Source organism: Caloenas nicobarica, chromosome 6 (assembly GCF_036013445.1).
Source record: "Caloenas nicobarica isolate bCalNic1 chromosome 6, bCalNic1.hap1, whole genome shotgun sequence".
NCBI lineage: Eukaryota > Metazoa > Chordata > Aves > Columbiformes > Columbidae > Caloenas > Caloenas nicobarica.
Genome location: NC_088250.1, coordinates 40937305 through 40949875, shown reverse-complemented (window position 1 = coordinate 40949875; position 12571 = coordinate 40937305). Strand labels below are relative to the sequence as shown.

General features: G+C 46.3%; 1 protein-coding gene across 5 annotated transcripts in view; it reads right to left on the bottom strand.

Annotated features, from left to right (window-relative positions):
• FMNL2 (formin like 2) overlaps positions 1–12571 on the bottom strand; it is a 133384-nt gene that overhangs the window by 44221 nt on the left and 76592 nt on the right. For all 5 annotated transcript variants that reach the window (XM_065637502.1, XM_065637499.1, XM_065637501.1 and 2 more), the window contains exons 3-6: positions 11566–11646; positions 8190–8266; positions 6628–6711; positions 4816–4968 (exon numbers count right to left, since the gene is read on the bottom strand). In XM_065637502.1, the coding sequence (XP_065493574.1) occupies positions 4816–4968; positions 6628–6711; positions 8190–8266; positions 11566–11646 (395 nt within the window). The remainder of the gene's footprint in view (positions 1–4815; positions 4969–6627; positions 6712–8189; positions 8267–11565; positions 11647–12571) is intronic.

Sequence of the window (12571 nt, the reverse complement as noted above, 5' to 3'; positions counted from 1 at the left end):
AACGGAAGTACCTTTCTGTCCAAGAATAACTCGTTCATAATTTTGATTCAACTTGTTAACAATTGCGTTAATTGTCCAGGCACTGCCACGATGTCTCTGGAGACCAGGCTGTGCTCTCACCCACCAGCCTCCTACAGAAAGGCGAGAAGGAGCATTCAGTCCAGCCAGCCTCAAGAAATCCATTTTAAAAACCACTCCTGCCTCCGTGTCCATGTTAATGTGTTAACATGATCAGCCAGAACCCCTGAAAGTGTCCGGTGCGTCCTGGACTCCTCCAGCACTTCGTACAACCAAGACCTAGAAAATACAACGCGCAAGAGCATCTGCTGGTGCAAAACAGCTCATGCTGACACTGAGACGCACAAATGGATAATTAAAACACCTAAGCAACAAATTGGGATACCCAAAGCAAATAAAAGCCGCGTCCACCATGGAAAGCGAGCACAAATCTCAAACAAGCTCCTGCCATCACCACCTTCAACGGGAGGACTTTCACACTTTGAACACGGACACATGCCCGGTCCAATGGTGTAGACTTGTAATGCACCACGTTAATCACAAATACAAGTTATAGCTGGTTTTTCCTACTGTTTTAATCTTATTATCTGCTAAAGAATATCATGCCCTCCTCTGTCTGTGCTGCTGGTTTTGTCCTCATCTAACAGAATCTGGGAAAATTATTAATCCATAAAGCTGAGGAGGAAAGTCAGCTGGTCTCTGAGCAGTCAAAGTGTTAATGGCAAAGTTCAAATTAAAACATTTTAGCATGCAAAGCAGCGTCCAATTTGAGTCCAATTACTGAATACATTCAAAACCCAATTACAGATTAAGATACATTTGCCTGGATCGCTCTCTCATTACGGACTCCACTGATTTTGAAGAGAGAAATGAAGTTTCTCAGTTCAACCCACATAAAAACTGAACTATTTGACTCAGAAGAAAGAGAATTTCTAATGGGCCAGGACATTACCAAGTCTGCATTAATATTTATCTGACGGGAAAGTATGACTCTCATGTGAAAGTAATGCTCTTTCCCCCCAAAAAAGCAGCCATAAAATCCCCAAAGGTTCACCCCCGTTTTTATCCTTCTGCCCTCATTTCGGTGGTTGCCTCCCAAATCCCTGTGCATCCTCTTAAAAAATAAAAACCCTCTCAGTTGCCAAGGAAACCCAGCGAGCAGGGAATTGGCAGGACTCAGCACTACTAAAAAGGGCTACGGGAAGCCAGTTAAAGTCACAATCAGCCACGGATAGCCTGGGCTGCGCAAACAGACAGACAGACAGACAGACAGACAGACGTCCTCCGTGTCCCCGTCACACCGTGGCAAAGCCACGCCGCTGCGAGGATGCTCACGCACCCTGCCAGGGCTTCCTAGTGCTGCTTTGGGCTTATCTCCGGTGATGTTTGCTGTAATTAAACGTGTCCAGCACCCCCGGGGTTCTGGGGTGCAGCAGGTTCCCGGCGCCGAACCCCGCGGGCAGGCAGGGGAGCTGGTGCCACCACACCGCCACCCAAGCACCAAAAATGAGGGGAAAACCCGGTGTTAAAGCTGGCAGGAAACACTGTCTCCCCAAATTTTCTGGTTGTTTTAATGAAGAGGAATCCAGAGCAATTCTGTTCTCATTTTTCACATCGCTATGGCATAGCAGGGATGAGTCCTGCACCTGAATTTTAAATTACCCTGGTAAGACTGTCGGCCTTCTCCTTTTCCATCCAAGAGGGAGGATTGCTCCTTGCTCTCTCTCCATTTTAATGGGTTTCATACCAAGGCAGAAAAGCAGCTGCCACACAGCAGAACCCAGGCTCTGGGTCTCCGCACGTCCCAGACACGTCGTGTTCCCAGAGACGGGGCCGGAACCTCCTGGTTCTGCCCAGACCTGCACACCCTCCTCATTCGATGGGCACCGGCTTGTTCTCAGGTTCCAGTTAACCAATAGCTACTAATTATACCAAAAAAAAAAAAAAAATCTTAAAAATTTCCCACCTCCTTTCAGCTTTTACTTTTTTAATACGCATAGTCCCCAGCTATTGAAAAAGCACACGTCTTAAAACAGATATTTTTTTTTTTGTACAAAACACAAGCCAAAGATGCTAATTGCACATAACTGTTGGACACTTTCTGCCCAAGTCTCCTCAGTATAAAGTTGATTCTGCATCTGAAAAGCATTGTACTAGGTTACACTTCTGTGCCAGTTTTGGATAAAAGTCTCTATTTGTAATAAAAAAGATGAAATAACCCAGACACTGACTAAGAGCTCTAAGTCTAAGGTATGAAACTAATAATACTATTTGCAACATGATAAGGAAAATGAGTATCTTGCTTCAAAGCAAAACACTCTCAAAACCAGCAAATAGGGAAATGTTGAGAAGTGAAGAAAAAGGGCAGAACAATTTCTGAAAACTTTCAGAGCAAACAAATTTTGCTTCATTTCTAGTATTCCCCACATAATTCACTGAGTTGGTCTGCTTCTAAGGAACAAACCTCTTTTTGCTGAACCAAAGGTCAAACAGATACTAGTTCATCCCATCTAAGTGCAGACATTTAATGCTCAACGGACTGAAATTTCTAAATAAAGAACAACGGTCATTCAGGGACTGGTAATGAATCTGTACTCCAAATCTGTATATCGTGAAAAGATCTATTTTTTTATTTTCTTTCGGAAAACCCCGCTCTACGGAAGCAAACTGCTCTTCGAAGTTATAATGTGACAACCCCACGTTCCGGAGGCCGAAAAGTCGCCGCCGGTGCTCAGGCGGTCGCTCTCCCGAGACGTGCGGTTACCAGATTATCCGGCACGGGCAGCGGGACCGGCCGCGTCCCCCACGCCCGGCACGGCCCCTGCGGCGGGTCAGCGGCAGCTCGGGACTTACGGGGCACTCGGCCCGGGAGCGTCGCGGGCACAGCGCCACGGGAAGCCGCTCCACGGGCAGGAGGAGGCTGGAAAGCAGCTCTGGTGGCGTTTGAACCGGAGACGTTCGGGCAGAGGAGTGAGGCTGACGGGACGGGAGGGACGGATGGGACGGGGGAAGAGCGATAGAAAGAGGGAGGGGAGTTAAGGATGCGAGGAAGGAGATGTTGAAACGGAAAATTACAAAAAAAAAAAAAAAAAAAGCGAGGAGTAAAGGAGGATGTGAAAAAGGAAAAAGGATGGAAGGGAATGAAGAGAAAAAAATGTAAGAAACATATAATGTAGACCTGACTTATCCATTCCTAGTGTATCACAGAATCACACAGAGTCACAGAATGTCAGGGACTGGAAGGGACCTGGAAAGCTCATCCAGCCCAATCCCCCGCCGGAGCAGGAACACCCAGGTGAGGTTACACAGGAAGGTGTCCAGGCGGGTTGGAATGTCTGCAGAGAAGGAGACTCCACAGCCTCCCTGGGCAGCCTGGGCCAGGCTCTGGCACCCTCACCGGGAACAAGTTTCTTCTCATATTTAAGTGGAACCTCCTGTGTTCCAGTTTGCACCCATTGCCCCTTGTCCTATCACTGGTTGTCACCCAGAAGAGCCTGGCTCCATCCTCCTGACACTCCCCCTTTATATATTTATAAACATTAATGAGGTGACCCCTCAGTCTGCTCTTCTCCAGCTCAGAGCCCCAGCTCCTCAGCCTTTCCTCACACGGGAGATGCTCCACTCCCTCCAGCACCTTCGTGGCTGCGCTGGACTCTCTCAACAGTTCCCTGTCCTGCTGGAACTGTAACTAATCACGAGTGTGATCGGACACCCTCCTGCAAGCACAGGGCTCTGCCATTCCTCTGTCCTAGCAGTTAAAGATCAAAAAGCACGAAGAACACCTTTGCAACGTAAAAAAAAAAAGAATCAACTGGTCAAGTGCTTTTGCTGCACTCCCTGGCCTGTACCTCTGAACCAGGGCGGTGTGTCCATCTCCTCCTCTCCACCGCCCCATGCCTGTGAACTACTACACATTATATGTTATACTGTAATACATCTCCCAGGTACCGCATCTGCTACAGCTCAGGAACTCGCTTCCCATCAGCTAAAGAGCCAACACTGACTGACAAACCAGAAGGGAGCTTCTACTGGAAGATGCAGGAAAAACCTGCAAGTCCTCACTGGCTCCGTCTTTTTTGGACTCCTGCTTTATGCTCACAGATTTCTATGCTCACTATGTACCAAACTCCAGAAAAGCCAAAAAAAAAAGCAGAAAGTCAATGCCATTCAGCACTCTGAGCTGTGCTGCGAGGTGACGGTCTGCAGGTGGGGGTCGGTATGGGTTGTAACGGTGAAGCACTGAAGGAATTAAGAGCTGACTGCCAGTCAGTCTGGGGAAGTGATCCTGCCTCTCCACAAACTGAGAAAAAAAACCAACAGTATTTGGAAAGAGACACTTCATAGTAAAGCCTGGGGTGCTGCCAGAATTAACAGCAGGTCTGAAGGATGAAGGTGGTGTTTAAAAAAAAAAAAACAACCTTGTTCATAGCAGCATGGAAGGAATGCGCTGCTACAAGAGACCTTTTTGGCTGGGTCCATGGAAATCTTGAGGCAAAAAGGAATTGCTTGCTCTGTGCAAACCACCTTGTACCTGATGGAAATGTGCTGTGCATCCTTAGATCATTCTGCCACTGGGGAGGGAGGCAGACTTATTGTTGCCATTTCCTCAATTGCTGTGTAACACACGCTTAGCGCTTCTTTCCACCCCAAACCGTCAGCACAACGACACGTTTCCTACCTATGCCAAGCCTACACCGTGAAAAGAGGGAAGATGAAAAATATTCTAATTGGAAAAACCATCCTGCCTCTTCTCGCTCCCTGTTCGCAGGTCACCCACGGCCTGATTTAAGCCCTCACCGTAAGGTGGAGTGTCTGCCGGAGCGGGAGATGCTGTTGCCGACGGGCGAGGGCAAATTGCTGCCTCGGTGCAGGTCCTCGATAGAGCGGCTCCAAGGTTTGGACTTGTCCATCGAGCTTTCCACGTTGTTCTCCAAACTTTCAAAGTCAAACCTGAAAGGAAACAGAAATCCCGGGTTAGGCGGAAAAGATGCACGTTGCGTTTTCCTTCCTGACCAACATGCGCAGGTTTTAGTAGGTCCCAGAAGATTAGAAAAAGAAAGGAAGAAAGCAAGGCGGGCTAACGCCTTGGGCTGCGATTCCGCGCGAGCTTCAGATGCACCGTGCAGCAAATTACGGTTGGACTCGATGATCCTGAGCGTCTCTTCAACCAAAACGATTCTGTGGTTCTACGGTTCTACCAAATTTGGACCTTGCCAAAGGGAGAAGCCAACCACGCGAGCCCACAGATTCGGAAACATCAAACGGCTACGTGTTATTCTACTTCAATGTAAAATAAATACAATGTGGGCTGCTTTGCTGATGAATTGCCCTGTCCTGAAGGAAAGAGGGGGAATGTTAAAGCTGTCTCCATTTTATTTCAATAAATCAACACGTTGTGCAAGCACTAATTGAGTTTCTTTCACCAATATATGACACTTACACTGCCTTGTTGGCCCTTGCGAACCTCCCGGCATATGTAATATATCACCATAATCATTACAGATTTTCTTTGATTTCTGACTCATTGCCTATTGTAGTGCTATTTCTAGCAAAAATTCCTTGTTCTCCTTACAGCTTTTGAGGTTATTACTCATGTTTACCACGTTTGAGAGGGGAAAAACCCAGCAAGTTAACTTGCGTACATTTGTATAATTTTAGGAAGAAAGTCTTTATACAAACGCTCCTTTTTGCTGTGCACAGTTTTTTCCAGTGTTAGGAACATTTTAAAACATATCATTTTCCTTCATTAATTTTACTGCAACTCCACCAAAAATCTCTTTTTTGTGTGATGATACATACACATCTGGTGGCATCTTTTCTAAAAATAAAATACCAACTCTACTCAGCTCAAACTCCTAACTACGGCAGTATCTTTAACCTACCGCTTCTTTTAATACAATTTTATACAAAAATCTAATGCTATAATAACCTGAAGTGAAAGCCTGTGGATATACAAAACCAGATCCTCAGCTGAAATCTTTTTCTAATTCTCCCTAAATACAGCATGTGACTAATTAGAAAAGAAAAAGACGGACAAGGGAACGATGCAATAAGGTGCTGGAGAGGAGAAGAGAGGACATTGTGACAGAAGAAAATGAACTTTATAGAATGTGAGAGGGATTCCATTCAAAAAATCTGAGTGGAAGGCTTTTCTCTAGTAGCACATCATGTAAGTACCAGTTAAGCAAGTAAATTCTTAGAAATAATCTCTATATGCAAAGCTATTTTGAAGGCTGTAACTGCTTCTCACTGGTACAAATATTGAGAACTCAAATTTTTTTTTATGTGTTCTATTTCGTTTCTTTTTTTAAAAAAACATGTTAAAAATCATGGTGGGTGAATAGATCTTTTACCCTTTACCCGTTTTTCGACATTCTCAGCTAAAGCCAGTTGGAATTTTTGAACGTACCCAATTACTAAAAAATATGTCAGTGCAGTATTAGAAATTTTCTCTAGGCTTCATTTAGGGTTTGTTTTTTTTTTCTCTGCAACATGTTACGATCTGATAGTTTCAGACAAATGTTTTCTCTGCTTGGCACTTTCCTCTTGCTCTATATAAGGGTTTTTGCTCTCCCATGCAAGCTAAAGTACCAGGCACGTCCTACTCACGTGACGGCGTACTGTGCGAAGGACAAATACTCCACCAGAACATCCAGGCCTTTGTTCTCCTCGTTCAGGAACTCCCTGACCCATCTGTTAGAGAAATCAGGAGATATCAGAGCATTCCACGGGCTCGGGGCAGCTACAGGAATTCTGCTCGGATAAACCAGAGACCTGCTGCGGGGAAGGCAAAGCTGCGGAGCAAAACTGCTCACTCGCTCAGAGAAAGAGCATTATTTAAAAATACCCTTTATTATTTAGAGGATTTTTAAAATAGAGTCCTTCAGAGGACTTGATAAATGTACTGAAACAAGCGTTCTTGCAGCACTACGATGGAAAAAATATTCAAAAATATATACTTTTTAAAAAAACCTATGCACGCTCTGCATAGCTCAGGAACTAGATGTTTTTCCAAGCACTGAGCTCCAGAGCTGGTAGGTGCCTTTCCCATCACCACCTTGCTCCAAACCCAGCTCATCACCTCCCTGGCACAAACCACTGAGCAAATCACCTTCTCACCATCCGGCGCTGGGACCTGGTTTATTTTCTGTCACATCCTGATCTCTAGCAGGCTTTAAAAGCATATAGACAGCACACCGGCAAGAGTAATGTGACATTCTGGATGTACATTCAATAGTAATTTTCCCTTCTCTTTGCAAAAAGTGTTAACCTATTACTGTGAATTTTGGTCCCTGAGAATTATCAAAGTTACCCTTCTCCCAGCAAAGCGGGAATTCATCACCTCTGAGTTATTCTGGTCTTTGGAGGTTTAAATCTTTCACTGTTTACCAGCTAAAATAAACAACCTGGCATTTTTATAAAACGTATTTTGAAACGTATCTTTCAGCCACATGAACCAAATAAATAAACACTGGTCTTGTCAGCCTCTTTTATATATCTGGTGCTCCACCACGGTTCATTCTGCGCACCCATCAATCTGCGGAGCATCATACAGCATCCTGTAAAATTGATGAGGTTGTGCGGTCATGAAACAAAACGCTGAAGAAACCTTTCTGGCTGATGTTCCAGGGCCGAACGGCTTCTGGTCCCGAGATCCAAAGCAGAGACGCGAGACCGGTGGAAATGTGGATGGGAATGGCATGTTTGATAGAAAACTGAAGTCTCTGGCAGTTCTTTTGCTATTTGAGGGGAATTTTCTGCTTTGTGGAAGTAAAATCCTGGTAACATTACTCACAGCCAGGCTTGGTGAGCTGCATTATGTTAAAGCTATAAAACAGCATGGGGGTTTTCCATATATATATTTATAGCTGCAATGCTATTGCTATTCTAGACACAAGCACGCTCGCTGCTGCTCTGAGGGGGAGCAGAGCTGGGCTGCAATCTTCTCGCAGCCTTCGCAGAGATGTGAATGAACCCTATCGAGAAAGGACTGAGGCTGAATTATTCTTCTGAGATGCTCAGCTATCCCTCAACTGAGCCCTTCAGGCTTTAATGATCAATCAAGTGGTATCACTGCTTGGCATGCAAAGAGATATTTTCTCAAAGACATCCATCAGTAGATATATATATAAAAAAATAATCTTAGACCAGAGGTCATAAAAAATTCTTACCCAATGTGATTTGTTCTTAAAGAAATTTCCAGTTCTCGGAGTACTTGAGTAGACTCTTGGACTCGTCTTCTGAATTTCTGTTATTGAGTGAGCAGGCAAAAATAGCAATTAGACTCAAGCGATGCTATTAAAAATATCAACACGTCACACAGCGCAGAAGGAATAAATAAAACAGTAAGGTAAACTGAGAACCCCTCTAAATCCTGAGGAATGCAACAACAATAGTCCAGCAGTCAACAAAAACAAGTGCAGAAAAATAACTTCTGTTCCCACGTACATTTTTGAGTTTCCAGGGTAAAGAAAAAAGCCTGTAGATAAATAAACGTTTCTTTACAACACAAGCTTTGGTTTAGTACCAAACTCTCCACTGAGAACCACAGCGTTTGGGCTCCATTCTCAGCCTGGTGCTTTAATCACGACTTCACACCCACGCCAACAACCCTGCCACGATTTCTGTCTAATTACCAATCTGGGGGTGCGAGCCAGCGCTGGAATGCAGACGCGCTGCCATCTGCACACGTTAATGGTCTGCGCATGCTGAACTGCATCTGCAAAACGAGATGCCGGGAAAAGGCCGTGAAATGGCAGGAGAAAAACCCCGGGCAGCGACGCGGCAGAAAGGAGATGAGGTTTCATGTCAGCTCCGTACGGCAGGAGCAAGGGCGACCTGGAAAACCTCACTGGGACGCAGCGGGAGCCCCAATGTGGGGCTCAAAGCAGGCGCTGGTCACAGTAGATCTCTAAGCGCACACCGAGTTGTCTTGAGTCCAGCCAAGCTGCTCCTCTCCATCCTCCGCAACACCAACGTGCAGCAAACCCAACCTGGCGTGCGGACCAAGAGAGCCAGGGGTGCTCTTCCCTCCTGCTCCTGGAAACCCAACAAAACTGCGGGAGAAATTATTGTTTGGGGAAATTCTCATTTGTGAACAAGCTAAATGAGAGCAGAAGCTGATGGAGAATGATAATCATCTTGGAATCGCAGTATTTAACAGCCAACTTGGTCACTGCTTGTCACGCAGAGACCTGATGCGTTTGGTAAGTGTTTTAGGGGGCAAGCGAGCCTGGTGCAAGCAGGACTGTGCTCCGAATACGAGGGAAAAAAGGCTTTGTTCTCAGTGCGCCGCCATGAAACCAAGGGAACCAGTGGCAGTTAATAATTCCCAGGAGTCCATTTATTGAGGTGAGGATGATGAAAGGACGGGATTTACCTTGCTGACCTACACGAACATTATCAGCTGCCTTTTCCTCCGGGGCTTCATCACGTGCTGGTTAGCACCACGGCCTGACTTGGAGACTAAATCCCAGCTCAGAAAGCCACTGGCAGACTGAAATAGATATCTCGCTGTAAAGTCCTAGTACATGTGAGGCGCTATTAATTTTTTCTTTGAAATTGCTTGTTGAGCTCAGACAGTTTCCCTGGACCGTGGTTAATTAGCTCGGAGTACAAAATCACGGTGCTCTCTCTCCCGAGAGAGTTTACACCATATACTGCAAGCAATATAAAACATTCCCTCTCTGCAGGTAAAGGTAAAATATTGATGGAGCGAGAGGCGAAGAGGAGACGGGTGGGAGGACACGGCAGGAACGGGCAGCACCTTCCCACGTGGGGCATTATCCCCCTGCAAGGCCAATCTGCTCTTTGCAACCACAGCAATGAACCGGCTCTGTGCTTCACTGGGCTCTAGGAGCCACCAAATTCTTTAAAAATGAGTCGTTTCGACACTTTCATTTTCCCGTTTCATAATTCAGCTCAGACGAAAAGCAATTGTTTCCCTGGGAAGAGCCATTGTGACCCCAATTACAAGGCGAAACGCGCATTTTGCAGCAGCGTTTGGAGCCGCTTTCTCTTGGCCACGCCGGGGGTCATCGGCAAAAACCCCGACACCACCCCAATGACAGCGATAATCCCGCTTGGACGAGCTCTCCCCGCAAAACTGCACGTCCCTCCAGAAGCCCATTTGTAAATCTTTCTGCCTGGCAGCCCTGGCTGAGGAAAGGCTGCTGGCGATAGAGAGTAACGCCACAAAAGAGAGGAACTCAATGGGGTTATTTTTAGGCTCCTTCGGTTTTGTCATTTGTCATGGGACTCTCCTAGTGGCATTAGGATAAGAAAGGCTTCAATGTGCGCCCACGGAGTAACCACAGAGCAAAGCCAAACACTAAACAAATTTCAAAAACCCTTCGGGAGGAAAAAACACAAAGACCCCGTTCACTTTTTTTTTTTTAACAAAAACCATAATCGGCTGCAGGCAAATTTAAAGGTTTCCTAGCAAATGGTTTCCTGCTCCTCGTCAGAGCCTCTGACAAGAGAAGCGCTGTCAGAGACATCGCTGCAGCCCCGAGGAGCTGGACAAGCGGCGGAGGAAGGATGGGACCCGGTGCTTGTCCCTCGTCCCTCCCCGGGACAGAGTTCACCTCGCCAGGATCCGTATTTGACCGCCAGGCACCAACCTCAGCTCTTTGTGCAGCAACACAGAGCGGCGATTGTTGGGGCCGAGGCAGAGCCGGGCAGCGGCAGGGTCTGCTGTGCTCTCGCTGCCTTTTTTTACGGTTTTTCTTTTTTTTTTTTTGAAGGCTATTATAGCTATCAGCACAGGATATAAGCTGATACCCAAAGTGGTTAAATGCCAAAGGTTCAGCCACGTCCCCTAAACAGGACGGAGGTTTACTGTTATTCTAAAATCCTGGAGGCTATTACTGAGCCCACGAGAGCGGCGCAGAAATATCCGAATCAGCCACAAATACATCCCGGTGCAGACGGCACATTCGGGGATGCACGATGTTCATGTGAAAGGCCAAGTGAAATGCCTGAGTCTTTCATGAGTGATCAATAAACTGTTTGGGGCAAAATAATGCGCAGGAGGATGGGTGAGGCTCTGCCACGTAAACACAGCCCAGCTTGTGTCTTCGGCGCAACCCGGGCTGGGACGGCAGCGCGGGACCTGTGCCAGCTGTGTGACCTGACACACAAACACACCCAGAAAAGGACTCCAAATGTCAACGTCCATTCACACGGGTGAGGAAAGTGCCACCTGACGGAGGTTTTATTCGCCGCCAGCACTGCCCACATGGAAAGTCAGACCTGGAGCACAGCTCAGTGATAATTTGCGAGACTATTTATCACAGCTGAAGTTATTAAAACTATTTGTTTCATGTGTCAGATGGCCCTTTTCTTTGCAACATCCCTTCTCCTTTCCGAGCTGTGAAAACCACAGCATCTTTCCAATTACTCTTTGCTTCTCTCTGCAGTTGGTTCCACCTCCAAGACTCTTCTCAGAGACTTTTACAGGGTCTTTGCCACAAGGGCAGGAAGGAACCGGGACCCCGGGACCGCCCTCACGGCAGAACGAGGGACGAGGAACAGGATCCTCCTCACCTTCCTGGTGACAGCCGGGTCCAGATACCCCTTCAGCTTCTGGATGTACGTGTGCGGGGGATTCTTCACTTGAAACCTTTCCTGCAAGGGATGCAAGAATAAACATCAGCCATTTCATAACATCTCCTGTATTTACTTACTATACATACAAAACGCACACACGCACATATTTAAACAGTATATATATACAAAATATCGTTTTATATGTACATACCTTATATTCATAAATATATAATTTATGCATATACAATATGCATGTAAATAAAATAGATTTACATGTATCCTGATATTCTGGAATTTGATATTTATATAGGATGCATAAAAATATACCTTACATATTCAATGACAATTTTGAATTTTAGTTACAAATGCACACATGTGAAGTAACAGGGTTTCTGCTAGCCTGGTGCACCGAGAAAAAGGAAAAACGTTAGAAGAGTGTCCATGTTTGATTGAAAGCCATCACCCCAAAAGCCAAGACACCTTTTTTATCACTTGGAACAAGTCTAAGAATACACTGCATGATCTAGTCGTGGGAGAAATCTCATCGTGTCATTGCTCGGGTTCCAGAAAAATGAATGCAAGAGCAGCATTTTAGCAATAAACAAGCAATATTTTAACTCCAGGATATTAGATTGGATTGTCTTGGTGAGCGGCCCAGCAGCTCCCAGCCCGGCCCTTACTGTGGGTCCCGTTTGCAGGCAGAGACACGGGATGGGCAAGGGCAGAGTGGCCCCAGGGGCACCGGCCAAGCCTCCCCTGCCACGGGGCTTTATATTCCATATAAATATAATACACCCAAATACAGCAGAATCATAGAATCACAGGATGGTTTGTGTTGGAGGGCCCTCCCCAGCTCCACCAGTGCCCCCCCTGCCATGAGCAGGGACATCTGCACCAGCTCAGGTTGCTCAGAGCCCCGTCCAGCCTGGCCTGGGATGTCTCCAGGGATGGTTCAGCCACCACCTCTCTGGCCAACCTGGGCCAGGCTCTCACCACCCTCGGG